Raw genomic sequence first — 17,065 nt, forward strand, 5'->3', positions numbered from 1 at the left:
CTTTTTGTCTGATAGGAATTGTGCATCTTGTTTCACCTATATATGGTATGTTACAGGTGCAATAAACACGGTATACTCCAGGGTGGGCCAGTGGAGGGAGTAGGTCTTTGGATGAGTTGAGTAAGCTTTTTAATTTTGCAGGAGGTTTAAAGGTGGCTTTCAGGTTGTATTTTTGTAGTATTATGTTTATTTTATCTGATGTCCCCTTTGATGTAAGGAATGGTTATAGTTTTATTGTAATCTGGTTTATCTTTGTTTTTTATTGTCTTGTAGAGAATTTTGTTAATAGTGTTTTGGCTGTAACCATTTTTTTGAAAAGCATTGCTGATAACTTTAAATTCGTCTTTCAGTGCTTGTTCACTGGAGCAGATCTTCAGAGCCCTGCTTTTTTACAGTATTAATGACACCTAGTTTTTGTGTTGGGCGGTGATAGGAGTTTATGTGTATATATTGGCTAGTATGTGTCGGTTTCCAGCAAACAGTAAAGGAAAGATTGCCAGAAGGAAGATGTGTGACAAGTGTTAGAAACAGAAGTGTGTTGTATTTTTCAATCTCAATTGTGAACCGTTTGTGTTGTTTGTTTAGGTGGCTAAGGAATGTGTTCTAGTGTCTGACAGCCATGGGACCAGATAGCAAAAAACATCGTCAATGTATCTAAGCCAGACTTTGGGTTTTAAAGGAGAGGAATCTATAGCATGTTGCTCAAAATGTGTCATGTAAAAGTTAGCAATGGGGATGGGGGATAATGGCGAACCCATGGCCTTCTTTTTGTAGGTAGAAAGCGTTTTGCCATACAAAATAACCAGAAAGTAATTCATGAGCAAAGAGCGCTGTGATATCTAGATGGAATTTGTTCTGTAAAAGAAGGATTGTGTCATTGATTGGGACATTCGTAAAGAGGGCAGAGATGTCAAAACTGACTAATAAATCATCTTTTTCTAATGTAATGTCTTTGATTATGTTTATGAAGTGTTGTGTTTTTCTGATATAGGAGGGAGAATGACCTACCAACTCCTTGAGTGTTGCTGCCAATTTCTTTGCTAAGTGATAATTTGGGCTATCTATCCTTTCGACTATCAGCTGGAGTGGTGTGTTTTCTTTGTGTAATTTTGGTAACCTGTAAATTCTTGGGGAATGAGCAAAATAGTTTTTTGACCGTATCTTCGGGCCATGTGGTAATTGATTTAAGTAGTTTCTTTGTTTTCTTTTTTATTCTATTGGTTGGGTTGTAGTTAACGAGTTGGTATGTATTATTGTCCAAGACTAGCAGACTTATTTTTTTAAAATAATGGTGGCACTTCCCTTTATTGGCTCTAGTTATTACGATGTTCAGATTTGATTTTATGATTTAAAATGTTGGTTTCTAAACGTATTTTGTCTGCTGTGTTATTTGGAATGAATCTTAAGCCTCTTTCAATATTACAAATAAATTCCTGTTTGTTTATTGATCTGGGTGCTACGGCAAAATTTAGACCTTTGTTAAGTATTGAGAGTTCATCTTTGTTTAAAGCGTGGTTGCATAGGTTAACTGTTACTGTTACCTGCAGGCAATTGGTAGCTCCTGTTGTTTCTTGCTTCTGGTTGGTTGTTATCATTCACTGTGGAGAAATTTGAATATGTCCGTTGGTTTTGTCGATCCTTTAGTCTACGAAATTTGGAAATGAAGTTTTCTTTATGCGTTTGAAGGATATGGTTCGCCATGTTGTCCTTAATCTTTTCCAGGATCATCCAGATATCTGTGTTTAAGTAGCTTGAAAGTTCTGATTTTTCATTTTGTAGCTGGCTTTGAGTAACGGCTAAATTCTTTCTAGTAGCCTGGATCTGTTCTCTGAGTAGCGCTTTCTCCATGCGGTGGTATATTCATTGCACCTTTGTTGAGGTGAATTTGCTATTTAGCTTGATGCAATTCGGAATGATACTGCTGTCCCTACATCATTTAAAAAAAGCCAGTCGATTGATCAAACCAGAAACATGAATCTTCAGCTTACCGTATTGATTGCATCGTTTGTGGGTCTAATCTCCATGAATTATCATAATCCTTTCTTTTAGTGTTGCATTGTGATCAACATTCATTTTAGAAATTATGCACTTTACATCTATGTTATAAATAACTTTTAATTTCCCGACGTTTCGATCTTCATATTAAGATCATCATTTGGAGCATATAGAAATATACAGGACAAGCTGAGTTACATTACATACAGTAAGCTAGAGAAACAATGATTTGATCACAGGTTATTCTACTGGCATTACTAGAGGCATGACCTCTAGTGGGGAAAAAAAAAATTAATTAGTTAGAAACTACATCAGGCTAAATTCTATTTATGATAACATGAATAAACATTCTTTCTTACAGATAGTTTTCTCATCATCGTCATCAAATTCCTGACATGTACCCTCAAGGGGTGTACAGGATATGATAGTACTATATGAAAAATTTACATCATTGCTAACTTCCTATCTACAATTTTCTTCCAAATCAGTCTGTTACTTGTCAAGACTCCGACATTATCAGATCTTATATTTCTATCGTCTAAGGCAGGGGTCGGCAAATGACTGCGCAAACATGCTTTTTTGGCAGCCCGTAAAAGATTAACCATACTTACATGGCACGTGGCCCATTATTTACATATATTATTTACAAATGCTAAGTTATGTAAATAATACATTTTATGAAGGCATTAGCTTGTTGTTTTTTTTTTTAATATAATATGAATAATAAATTAAAAATAATTTTATACCTATTCTTCTTGATATCACTGTGCAAAATGACGCAAATCAACCGTGTGAGTCATGTGTGGGTGACTAACCAGGTGACTTCATCCGACGAAAACCGAGATTTTGGGGCATGTTTCAGTCGCGTTCCCTGGTCCGTATTTTAATATAATTCTATAATATCAACTATTATTTTCAGAGGATATATATTTTTCTTAAAAATAATTTCAAAAATGGGTTCAAGAAAGCATAAAATTGCAGATGAAGGAAGAAGGTTTAATGATGAATAGAACAGCAAGCACTTCTTTATTGAAAATGAGGATAATCCCCTTTGTCTTATTTGTCATAAAACTGTTGCTGTTATAAAAGAATATATTAGACGTCATTACGAGAATATCATACTTTATCTCGTAATCTGACACTTTAAATATTTCTGTGTTTTTTAAGTTTGATATATTAAAATTGATAACTTAAAAATTATTTTTTTTCACTCACTATTTTCTCTTAATTAAATGCTTATGGCCTGATTATTAAAAATAAAAATTGAATGTGGCCGTGAGTCTGTAAAGGTTGCCGACCCTTGATCTAAGGCACTTTGTACTACTGTATCAATCCACCTATAGCTTGATCTTCCTCTGGGTCGTTTTTCCTGCCAACCTGGCAGAGAACACTTGTTTTGCTAATCTTTCCTCACCCATTCTGTTTAAGTGACCATACCACCTGAGATTAGCTCTGCTAACGCATTCCTGGATGCTGAGAATGTCAGGTTCTTTCCTAATATCCTTGTTTTTAATATGGTATTGCCATTGATGCCAATCTTTCTCAGGACTCTCATATCTGCGGTCTCTAGTCTTTGGTCAAGTGCTTTACTTCTGTCCCAGCTCTCAGATCCATGTTAAAACTGGTTTGAACACTGTCTTGTATACAGCTAATTTAATGTTCTGACTAATTTCTCTCTTATTCCACATGAATTTATTCAGTTGAGTTCCTATCATACCAGCTTTGTTGATTCTGTTGTCTATTTCCATATTTAATTTACCATCTTCACTAAAAATCGTGCCTAATTAGCTGAAATGTTTTACTTGTTCCACAGGTTTTCAGTTCAAAACGCAGTTGACATTTACAACGATTCTACCTATTTTCATTGACTTTGTCTTTTTATTGCTGACCTTCATACCATATCTATTACAACAGTTATTCAATTTAGTCAAGGAATCTTGCAAACTTGTAGCGGATTTATTTAGAAGTATGACATCGTCCGCATAAAGGAAAGAGCTGACATTAACATCTCCACTTCTGATATCATGTTTAATATCACTTTCCTTCATAATGTGATCCATATAGATAATGAATAACAGAGGGGATAATGTTCATCCTTGTCTCACCAGATTTAACATTAAACCATCTTCCTGTACTTCCTTCAATTCTAACTGCTGACTTGCAACTTAAATAAAGACTAAGTATTGCTTGATATAATGCCCCATTGACACCATATAACTGTAGCGTGTTGAATAGCTTCTCTCTTGGTACCTTGTCATATGCCTTTTCCAGATCGACAAAACTTAAATACAGATCTTTGTTATATTCCCATGCTTTCTCGACTATTTGTCGTGAACTGAAGATCTGATCCTGACACCCTCTATTTGGCCTGATTCCTGCTTGTTCTTCACCAGGCTTTTCTTCCACAATTCTTCTCAACCGTTTCTCAAGTATACTTGCATAGATCTTGCCAGGAACACTCAGTAGGGAAATACCTGACCCACTGAGTGTTCCTGGCAGTAGGGATGTACCTGACATACTGAGTGTTCCTGGCAGTAGGGAAATAATTCTCACATTCAGTTTTATTTCCCTTTTTATATATGGGGGTACTATTAGACCTCTACTCCAATCATTTGGAATTCGTCCCTCTGTTCAAGCTTTCTGAACTATGCAGTGCAGCCACTGTAAGACTTTTATACCACCATACTTCAGAATTTCTGGTCGAATATCATCTACTCCTGCTGCCTTTCCACATTTAAGCCTTTGATGGCTTTTTCTACTTCAAGTATGGATATCTATTTCTTACTGTATGCCTGTTGAGTGTTTTTTACCACTGCGCTATCACTGCTTGTTTCATTTAGCAATTTTTCAAAGTAATTACTCCATACTTCAAGGATATCTTTTTCTCCAGTTTTTATGTCACCTTCATCATTTCTGATTCCTTTTACAGCACTCTTTCCTCCATTTCTAAGCTTCTTCAACAACCTCCAGAATATCTTACCACCGTCTTGATGTTTATTTTCTATGTTCTTGCCAAAGTCCTCCCATGACTTTTATTTAGCTAGTTTTACACAGTGTTTCACTTTCTTACATTTGTCTCTGTATTCTCTAAGAGCACAAACTGACTTATTTGCCAGGAACTTTTGATATGCTTTCTTCTTTATCTTCACTGCCTCTTTAACTTCCTGTGTCCACCATGGAGTTCTGATTTTTCTATCCTTGCAGACAATCTCACCACATGCCTCTCTGGCTGAATGAATCAGGGTTTTCTTCAAGGCTTGCCACTGAATCTCCAAAGTTTGGGTCCTGTTCTCAAACTCTTTCATTTTTTCTTCAATAATCTTTGTGTATTTTAGTCTACAGTTCACATCTGAGAGCTGCTCAACTTTTATTCGCTTTAAAACGTTCTTACATGTTACTGTTTTCAATATGAAATTCAATTTTATCCTGCTCAAGACATCGCTTCCAATTTCAAATCCTCTGTACACGCTGGTGTCCTGCACCAGGGAGAAAACATCACCATCAACTATAACATAGTCAATGAGACTTTTCTTATTCCTTGCCTCTTCTCTCCATGTGAATTTGTGCACATTTTTATGTTGGAACATAGTGTTAGTAATAACCAGTCCATGTCCTGAGCAGAAATCCAACAGGTATTTGCCATTATTATTAGCTTTGCTCTTTTCTCCAAATTTTCCCCAAATATTTTTGTATGTCTAACAATCATTTCCTACTCTGCTATTTAGATCCCCAACAAGGACTAACTTTTCCTTTTTCATTGTGTCAGTTGCTTTCTCTAAATCATCAAAAAATTCCTCCACTTCTACCTTAGTAGAACCTTGTGTTGGACCATAGGCACAAATAAGTCTCATTGTCCAATTCCCCATTCTGATATTTGCCCACATCACTCTACTCGACTGCCTGCCATTCAAGAAGATTAGCCTCGTATTTAGTGTTGAATACTATGGCTATTCCTTCTTTTCCATTATTGTCATTGCCTGAATATAATATTTTGTATTTATTGCTCAGAAAGATCTCACCAGTTTTTGTCTTTTTTGTCTCAGTAACCCCTATTATGTCGATCTGGTCTAATTCCTCAGCTAGCTCCATTTCTTTGCCATTCAGGCTTCTTATGTTGATAGTACCGATCTTTAACTCTGGTGATTTTGAGTTGGGGTGTGTTTTCAGATTTGTTCTAGTAGCTGACTTTTCACTGTTCACCCTGGTTCACTGTCAAAAACAATGGGGACCTTGTTTAACCGGGCGATGCCCCAGGCGGCATGAAATTTTACCATGTTGTACCATCATTTTGTGTTTTGGTTTAAGCCAATAAGAATACAATTTGGTCTGCTAAATCCCAAATTGCCAGCCCATCCTCGTTCGTTTAGTATCCAAGTAGATACCCAACAGGGTGCACCACAAGAAGGTGAGGATTGGATATTAGGTCAGAAGCCCTGGTCGGTTCTCCACATTCCTTTAAAGGCTATGTGGAGGTCTCCTCTCAGTTATACAGCTTTCCCATCTTAAAAAATATATTTCTTTGGAAGAAATTGAAATCAGTATGTGCGAAACAAATCTATAGATCCATGGAAATCTAATATTGTATTTTTTTTATATATATATATATAGAATGCTACGCCACAAGTTTTTCCACAGAGCAAAAAAGATAATTGTTCAGAAGGAGGGGAAAAAAAAGAAAAAAAAAGATCAAGAAAAAGATGATGATAATATGACAGATGATAAGGATAAAGACCAAAAACCAAAAGAAAGGAAAGAAAAGAAGCAGGAGCAGGATGAGAAGGAGGAAAAAAAAGTAAAGGCTTTCATTTTTAATAGTTAAATAAAATGTTTATAATGTAATTTATGAAACCAACGGATATTGTTATCGTAGACTCACTGGAGCAATCAACCTTGCTCACTATAACAAAATGTCCTGACCTTATACCTATTTCTCCCCCCCCCCCATGGGGAATAGACATATATATATGTGTGTGTGTGTGTGTGTTGATATTTTTCATCTGTTATCACTGATGCAAATTTAAATGTTTAAAAGCAGGAATGTTATTATATTTAATAGTCTAATATGGCGCTTTCCTCATTTTTAGTGTTGAAATTTACACAATTCTGAAATCATGGGATTGCCACAAAATTATTATGAACAACCTTGCATAGTCAAAAGGATTTTTCATTGTCACTTTGCAGAATTATGCATTATATAATGATCTTTGCGTATGTAATTTTTTCTTCAGAGCAGCCTATTACTCATCATTTACAGTTAAATCTTGAACCTCTAAGGCCAGTGAACAATTTTTAAGTTATTCAAGTAATTTCAAAATCATATGTTATGATTAAGTTATTGCTATTAACATTAGATCTTAGTGGAGTCAAAAGATTCATTGTGGAAGGTCCATACTCTCCTGCAAAAAGATCATCGAACAGTCCCTTAAACCATTCAGTTTCATTTACCCTTCAGGCAATGCATTCCGGTCAACAACCACACTTCACGTAAAGCAACTGCTCTTCACTCCCTTGCTCATAGCCTCCTGATACATCTTCCAGGAGTGGCCTCTTCTATCCTTGTCTCCCTCTACTGTTTGAAAAGTTGCCTCCATATTAATTTAGTAACAACCCCCTTGTCAACTTATATGTCTATCATATCCTCTCTCCTTCTTCTATTTACAAGGCTTTGCAAGTTGCATTCCCCTCGATCTGTCCTCATATCCCACATTCTGTAGACCCGAAACCAACTTAGTGAACCTTCTCTTCCCCCCCCCAAAAAAATGAGGTGATAAATCTGCACACAGTCATCCATATGTGACTTCTGAGATGTTGAAGCAGTTCTTGATAAGTCTGGAAATGTTCAGCTGCTGCTAGTCCCAAATGCCTAAGATTATGATTTGTCATCATAGAGCTTCTACCACAGTTCCTCCACCTACAGTGATAGCTTCCATACTTCTTCCACTGTCAATGAACACTACTAACTGTGGATTCAAACACTCCAACAATCCTCACTACCTCTTACAAGGAATGTCCATGTTCTCGACCAAAAACAATGGCACCCTTTTGCCACATGGTAACATCACCTTTACGACCCATCGTTATACCTATAAAAGAGAATATAGAATGCTACAGCTGCATTAAGCACACACGCACAATCATATTCAAGCAGTTTTACTCTACCGATATGTATAACTCTTTACATTTGTCAATTTTAAAATTATGTACATGTTTCAATCAGCGTTTTCCATAATTTTTTGTCTAGTGAGTTTACAAGGGAACCATAACCTCTTCACTTCTACATGTCAAGGTCCTCCTCATTATTGAAATAATCTGTTGTAATGTAACAATTTTAGCAATGCGATCCCTAAAACTCAAGCCTCTGTTCATCACTCCCAAATCTGTCATTTCTTCCATTTCCACTTCAACATTTTCCCATTAATTCTATATATTTCATTCTATCCTTGCATACCATTTCAAGACTCCACTGAAGCTATCAGTTTAATGCTGCAACGTGCAACATTAAATGGATAGCTCCAATCACACAGTCTATTGAGATTCTCCTGCAAAGCAATATCTGCTCCTCATAGTTCTTCACAACTTTGCATCACAAACAACTGCATAACTCCAGTTAAATCTGTCCCAATATCATTAACATACAAATTAAACAATAATGGCCCTAAAAGAGATCTTTGTAATACTCTGCTAGTGACCTTGCTCTTTTGAGATGCCTCCTGCTGATACCTATCTGACAGTCAATTACCTATCCAACTTGCTAGTCTCTTATTCAGTCCCATCTGTTTCAGTTAAGAGCTTGTTACATGACAGTCTATCAAGGGCCTTTGAAAAATTCAAGTATGCTTCTCCCTTATCCACTGAATTCATTCCCGTGTGTTGTAGTACATAAGCAGATGGCTAAAACATGCCCCCCCCCCAAAAAAAAAAAAAAAAAAATGCTGACCATCATAGAAAATTCTACTATTATCAACCCAATTCTGAATCCTGGTCTTCACCAGTATTTCTAACACCTTAATAGCTCCAGACAGACATATTGTCTTATAATTTGTAGCTCTAGTCTTATCCCTTTCCTTTGTGAAGTGTAACAATTTTTCCCACTTCCAACTGTTTTAACACTTGCTCTATTGCAAGATCCATGTTGGAGTGTGTGTGCCAAGGATGCCATTAGTTTCCTAGAGCACCTTGGTAACAATTTTCAGTGATTTATTGTCAAGTTCTGTCTTATTAACATCTAGTTTACTTAATTCCTCATATACCTTCTGCATACTCACCATCAGGCCCTCATCCAACATATCCTCTATATCCAACGGTATCCTCTGTATCAGTTACCAATCTACCATTGTCATCAGCTAACATTATCCTGCCATAGTCATTTTTTCTTCTACTTGACACATATTGAAAGAACTCACTAAGATTTTTTTTTTGACTTGACTAATTTCTATTCACAGTGCACTTTTGCTACCTTTATTAACAGTAACCTTCCTGGCCTACTTTTTTTGTACTCTGCATGCAACTGTATGTATTGTCCCTGGTTACATATACCAGAGTAATATGTACCTGAGTGGTTCATTACCTTTTTAGCTAATATCACAATTCAGATCTGGGATATTATTATAGAATTAAGCAACTTAGAGATTGAGTGAGAAACAAAGAAAATTCAAAAATAATATCTTTATTTACAAACTATTAATGTTAGTTTAAATTTATGGTATTGGTTTAACAGTCAAGCTAACAGTGTGTGTAAAATGTTTGTTTCACAAGTATTATATATAAATCTGCGTTATAAATAAAAACTTTTCTCCTAAAGAGAAAAGGGCATACACTAAGTACTAAGTACAAAAAGTTTATTACTTTCAGATTCACAGTGATTTCAGTTCACAGTTCACAACATTTAACTAGAAATACATTTGCTGCATGACATATCAAAAGGAACTATTTTATTGCTTCAGAAGAAACTCTAGATCACTTTTATTTACATCACAACTTAGCTTCCTTTGAAAGCAATTCCTCCATTAATTTGGGATAAGTTTGTTTCCCCATAATGCTCTTTTCCACCTTTTTGGCTTAAGAATTCTTTTAAACTATATTTCTTTCCTAAACCTCCAACTTTTCAGAATGTTTTCTCTGTTCTAATCCACATAATAGCTGTTCTGTTATTGTCCCACACTAATTCAACTTTATCTTCAGAAGTACAAACTTCATGCAAGCTTTTTCACGCACTACTGGCTGTTGCGGCAAGCAACATGTGGTGAAATGAAAGTAAAATCCTCACTTGTTGTAAACAAGATTACAATTCTTTAATGGTGTTTTGAACTTTCTGATGAAAACATCATCAGAAAGTTCAATATTTTCTTCTCTCAAGTTTAAATTGCAGAAATAAAAATTAAATTAGAGGCTTCCGTTTTACAAATATCTCAATTAAACAGTTTACGGCATGCCATAACTATACAAAGATTTCACTTATATGTAACATTGGTAAAGAAATTTCTGATTGCAAGAAATTATGCATTTTTGTTATGCATTTAGGAAATGTTTACATATAAAATAAAACTAAGTTATCCTTTCCTTTTTTTTTTATTTATTTATTCCAAAATCAGCCACCACTAAAAATTACAAAATGTTAAATAATCTGATATTGCTAAATAGCAGATATCCTACACAACTGATTATTACCAGCATTCATATTGTGTTGCTTCCACAGTGTTTTCTTCCAGATTTAATGCTTAACCTTTTTCATTCATTCATTTTACTCCTACCTTATTTTACACCTTTGGAATACACTCAGACATTGCTGCTGTTAAATAGCTTTTGATCATTGGCCAAGCAGTATCTGCCTCCTTTCCACTCAACTTCTCTTTCTGCTATAGCTCTTAGTTGTCTCCTAAGCTTTTTCATAATCACTGGCACTGTAGGTGCACGTATATCATTTCTTCGCGCTTCTCATATTAATTGGCATAGTGATAATTTCATGATCACTCTCCAACCGGTGGGAAGATTAGACATCCTATCCTCGAATATGATTAGATCTAAGACTTTCAACCCTCTTGTGCTCTGTGTTGCATATTGCCTAAGATAGTTGTCCCTTAAGAACTCAAATTAATTTTCCTTTTCCCTCTTGGTATCTCTTCATTACAGTCAGTATCACCACAAATAAAATTAAATCTTCTTTCTCTTCTCACTAAACCAAATTGCTTATATATTTGTCTTCACCTTCAACTTTCTCTGGCTTATAGTAATGCCCAACAAAATTTCTCATCCTATCCACCTCCACTTCACACCATACTGTTTCAAAACCGTTGACACTATTTTCTCTTTATATCTCAGCCTTGTGCAGTCATAATTCTCCTTATTATCATCAGCAGCAATTCCCTCCCAAATTCGAAGAATTAATCTGAAATTGAGTAACTCAAGAACAGAAATTGTTCACTGACCTTAGTCGCAACATTTTTAAATGGAAACTTAGAGTAATGTTCTAATTAATGCATAATTTTGCAAAGTGGCTATGAAAAATTCTTTGACTATCCAATGTTTTTCTATAAGATGTTCTGGCAACTGTCATGATTCCTGCATAAATTTCATTACAAAAATTGTGTAAAAATACAACCATCTTATTATTTAATTTATTAAAGATAATTAAACAGTTAAATAGATTTTTTTTTAAAGTTTTAAAACACATTCAAAGTTTAAGTAGCTCAACTTTCAGAGATGAATTGTAGTTTCCAAACAGTAACCTTAGAGACTTAGTAGCATAATCTGAAAACGCTGATTCAGCCACAATAGGAAAACCCACACTTCATGGTTCATCCAAGAAATTAAAGAGTTCTCATGGGAAATAGGAAAGTATATTGAGAGTTCTAAGTGAGTTGGTATGTGTCTGTGAGAAGACAGAAAAATGTAAGAAATCTAAATTGTGCATAAAAGTCATCAAATTCTCGATATGTATTTCAAGGGAGTGTACAGGTTATCATGATGACACTAAATGAAAAATTTATTACTAACTTTTTATCAACAATTTTCCAAAAAGTTAATTTTATCTGTCAAGACTCCCATATTGTCAGCTCATATTTTTATTTTCTAAAGTACTTCTATCTGGATGCATGTAGGATCTAATTATTAGATATTGGTCTTTTTCTGAGTCTTTTACTTGCCACCATATCATCAAACATTTGTTGTCTTGACCTTTTCTAGACCATCATCAAAGTGACCATTGTATCTGAGATTAATTTTCTTCACACATTCCTGAATGATAACAATGCCAAATTCCTTTAAAATATGATTCTAACATTGCTGATCTTCACGCCAAATTTGTACATCACTTATTCAATCAGGTATGAGCAAGTGTGCACTCTTTTCTGTTATTTATCATATACATGAATCACAAGGGGAAAAGTGGCATTAAGCCTGATATCAAAATTGGAGATGTTAATCTCAGCTCTTTATGCAGATGATGTTATACTTCTAAATAAATCCAGTACAAGTCTTTAGGATTCCTTAACTAAATCGAATAACTTCTATAAGAAATTTGGTATGAAAATCGGCAATAAAAAGACAAAAATTATGAAAATAGGCAGAAACATTGAAAATATCGTTTACATCCCAAACAGAAAACCTACAAAGCATTTCAGCTAATTTTTAGTGAAGATGGCAAATTTAGTATAGAAATTGACAACAGAATAAGCCAATCTGGGAGTCGAATAAATTTATATAGAATGAGAGTTTAATCAAAACACTAAACTAGCTTTATACAAGGCAGTATTCAAACCAATTTTAATTAGGGAATCTGGAAGCTGAGTTAGAAAAGCAGTTAATCAGAAACTGGAGACCATAAATATGAGAATTCTGAGACAAAAATAGGAGAATAAACAGATAGTATCAATGGAAGAATCATATTGAAAATAAATATATTAGGATAGAACTTGATTAGAGAATTTGGTCATGTGTGAGCAAAGCTAATCTCAGGTTTATGGTGATTTAAACAGTGCTGATAGAAAGTTAGGTGTTTGATGTCATGATGACAGGAAATAGACCCAGAGGACAACCAACATCTATAGGAATCGATATAGTTAAGAGTACCTTCCTCCTGATTTACACTCACGCATAGACTCACACTTCACCATGCAGTCATTTGAAACCAAAAATGGAATAAGAATAGAAAACAGAATAAATCGATCAATCCTCATTCCATCTACAGACACTGGGCTGGTTTGCCTGTTCTGAGAGATGAAAAGCCTGAGTTTCCGGGTGAAGAAACCCTTTACCTCTGTATGAGACTGGCTAATTCACTTTTAGTTAAAAGAAGAGAACCTTAGAAGACCACAATATTTGTGTCCTGATAACACAAATTTGGAGAGAAATTGTTGAAGATTTGAAAAAGTTGAAGTTACTGATAACATACTCTCCATGTAGTACTCTAATGGTATCCTGTACACCCTGTTTTTAGTACATATCAGGAATTTGATGGTGATGATGTTCAATTTTGTTATTGAAAAATCCTGCAGACTTATTACTCTTAATTAAATCCAGAACATCTTCTGCACAAAGTAAACAGCTTAGATTAACATGTTATTTTGATATCTGATTTATCTTTTCTTAATAATGTGATACATATAGATGAATAACAGTGGTGATGTGTGTGTGCCCTTGTCTTACACCTGATTTTACACGAACTCTCTTCCTATACTTCAATTCTAACTGTTACTTATAACTGAAATATAATTGTTCAGTATAACTTCCTGTTTACACTATATAATTGTTCTTTTTGAAGAGTTTTTCTTTTGGCACATTGTCATATGCCTTTCCAGATGTGCTAAACTTAAATACAAATCCTTGTTATATTCCCATCATTTCTCAATTATAAATGAAAATCTAGTCATGACAACTTCTAATTGGCCCAAACACAGCCTGTTCTTCCTCAAGTTTTTCTTTCATAATTTTTCTTAGCCTCTTCTCAAGTATACGTGCATAAATCTTACCTAGAATACTCAGTAGGGATCCTCTGTAATTCTCACATTGTTTTATTTCCCTTTTTATAGGTTGTATCATCAAAGCTGTACTGCAGTCATCTGGAATTAGATCTTCTGACCAGGCCTTCTGAATTATGCAGGTTAGCCAATGTAAAACTTATACTCCATATCTGAGCATTTCTGGTCAAATATCATATATACTCCAACTGCCTTTGCACATTTCAGATTATTATTTTTTTGTTTTTTTCTGTCTAAACTATTGATATGTACTGCTGATTGCATTCCTCTTAAATATTTTTTACCGCTATTCTGTTAATTCTTATTTCATTTAACGATCATTCAAATTAAGTATGCCAGACATCTAGAATGTCTTCAGTTTTCATGTTATCTTTATCTCCATTCTTTTTATGTACTAAATCCTCCATTTCTTCTGTACTTTAGCTTCCAAAACATTTTTGCACCTTTTTTGATATTCTTCTTTTTAAGACAATTTTACTAAACATTACTTCACTTTTTTTTGTATTTTTTTCATATTTCCCTCAGAGCACATACTGAATTGCTTGTTAGGAATTTTTGATATATTCTTTCATTTCTCTTACTACCTCTTTAATCCCTGACCATGGAGGTTTTATCTTTATACATACCTTTGGCAGAATCTGTGTTTTCTCCAGTCTGCCACTGTCTTCAAGATTTGGTTTTTGTTTTCAGACTGTTTTTTTTTTAGATATTTTTGAGTCTACAGTTTTTCTAAAAGCTGCTCAAGTTTTATTTTTTAATTTCATACATATTTTTCTTTTCATTATGAAATTCATTTTCATCCTGCTCAAAACTGAATGATCACCTATTTCATATCTTTTGTATTCCCTTATGTCCTGACAAAAGTCATTGATGATAGCAGTCTTTTATTTTATTTCTTGTTTTCTCCATGTGAAATTGCATATTTATGTGTGGGAACTTGGTGTTAGTAATGACTATTATGAGTTCTCAACAGAAATCTAGTACATACAATTATTAGCTTTGCTCTTTTTTCCAAATTTTATCAAAATATTTCTGCATGTCTGGTATTCATTATCTGCTCTACTGTTTAGATTTAGTACTATTTTCTTTGTCAGCTGCCTTCTCAATATACTAAAATTTCCTCCACTTCTTCTACTAAGGAATTAGTAGAATCTTTTATGAGTTGTGATAGGCACAAATATCCCATTGTCTAATTTTCCATTTTGATGTTTTCTCTTCATTGCTTCACTTGATACTGTTTGCCATTCAATAAGGTTATCATTGTGTTCAGTGTTGGATAGTGTAGCTACTTCTCTTTTCCCCCAATTACTCTGTCCTGAATATAACATCTGTGTTTGCTATTTAGAATTTCTCTTTATTTCTTCTGTGTTTTGTTAACACAATGATGTTTTGTGGTACTTTTCTAATTCTTTTGCCAGTTTAACTTCCTTTCCATTGATACATATCGTGTGTAGCACCTGTATTATTCTGAAAATGTTGAGGTGGAGTTTATTCTGGCTGGCTTTTCAGTGCTTATTGTGGTTGTCTGGTGAAAACAGCCAGGATCCTTTTTTTTACTTGAATGACAATGCATCTGGTATGGCGTTTCATCTTGTATCATCACTGTCATATGATTTAAGACAATATAGAATAAAATTTGATTGACCTGATCATCATCAGTGTTGTTCAGTTTGTTCATTTAGATCAAAGAAGAATTTAAGATTAATAGGTCAAAAGCCCTGGTTGGTTCTCTGCATTCTTTTAAAGGCTATATATGGTTGTCTCTTCTGAGTTATATCTAGTTTTGACTGTTAAGCAACCCCAATATGTAAAAGAAGCCAAACAAAAGTAATGGGAGAACTGAGAATGCAGAAGGGAGATAGCAAAATGTTTTGGTGTTTGTTTAAAAGATGAGAAGGTAGAGCAGTATCACTATAAAAGGAATTAAAAATGAAAAAGCTCGCATAAAAATTGAGGATATTCTGCATATCTGGAGTAGTTACGTTGAAAGATTGTTAAACAAGACAGGTAGTAACATTGCTATGGTAGAAAAGATTTAAGAAGAATGCAATGTGGAGGAACATCTTGAAATATATTATTTTGACCAGAAATGTTCAAATATGGAAGTATAAAAATTTTACAGTTAGATACATTGCACGATTTGGTAGCCCTTGTCAGAAAGTTGAATTTTAAATGTTTGGAGTAAGACTCTTACTGTATTCATTTTTAAAAATTGAAAAACAGTGTGAGATTTGTGGAAGAATTTTCTTACTAAGTGTTGCAGGTAGGATTTATACAAGCATATTTGAGAAGCAACAAAGAAAAATTGTGAAAGAGAAAATTTGAAGAACAAGTTGGATTCAGGCCAAATAGAAGTTGTAAGAATATTTAAGAAATTATTGAAATATAACAAGTTAGGTGGAACTGGAAAATCCCACAATAAAGTGCTGAGCAAAAACTGTTCAAAACTATACACTTACTCATGTGTAGTATAAATGGGACATTGTACAGAGTAATACATAGCATATATTTAATTTGTAAGTCAGCTGTCAGAATTAAAGGAAATACATGAAGATAATTTCGTGTATAGAATGAAGGTGCACACTAAATGCACTGTTAATTATCTATATGGATCTCGTTATGAAGGAATTGGCACTAACATCTTTAATTCGATATCAGGAATATCATCATTAGTGCCCATGGGTCCAATGCCTGTTTGTTTGTTTGATGCTCTTTTCATAATTCTTTGCCATTTCTCTCTCTGTCCATTACCAGGTGACTGAAATTCTGCAAACCTTTTTCTACACCAATCCTTCACATCATATATCATTATTTTTTTAGCTATCCTCTTCTGTTTATACTGTCCATCACAACAAACATCAGGATTTGGATCTTTCTGCTGTTATCCATCTTGCAGATATGTCCAAAAAGCTTAAGTTTCCTTTGAATTATTTTCTGCATTAGATTTTCTTTGCAGTTTACTTTGTGATACAACTCTTCATTTGTTACTTTTTGCACCCATCCAATTTGTAGAATCCTTCTATAACATGTTCTTTCAAAAGTCAATATTCATTTCACAGAATCTTTGACGGTTATCCATGTCTCACATCTGTAGA

General features: G+C 34.3%; 1 protein-coding gene across 1 annotated transcript in view; it reads left to right on the plus strand.

Annotated features, from left to right (window-relative positions):
• The window catches only part of Trp1 (translocation protein 1), a 147,209-nt gene that overhangs the window by 60,310 nt on the left and 69,834 nt on the right, over positions 1-17,065 (plus strand). Inside the window, exon 4 of the mRNA XM_090402552.1 lies at positions 6,604-6,787. Coding sequence (XP_090258678.1) covers positions 6,604-6,787 — 184 coding nt within the window. The remainder of the gene's footprint in view (positions 1-6,603; positions 6,788-17,065) is intronic.

The sequence above is a fragment of the Typopeltis vanoorti genome, chromosome 13 (genome assembly GCF_054136105.1).
Source record: "Typopeltis vanoorti isolate ZY-2024b chromosome 13, IOZ_Tvanoo_1.0, whole genome shotgun sequence".
In the NCBI taxonomy this organism is placed as follows: Eukaryota; Metazoa; Arthropoda; class Arachnida; order Uropygi; family Thelyphonidae; genus Typopeltis; species Typopeltis vanoorti.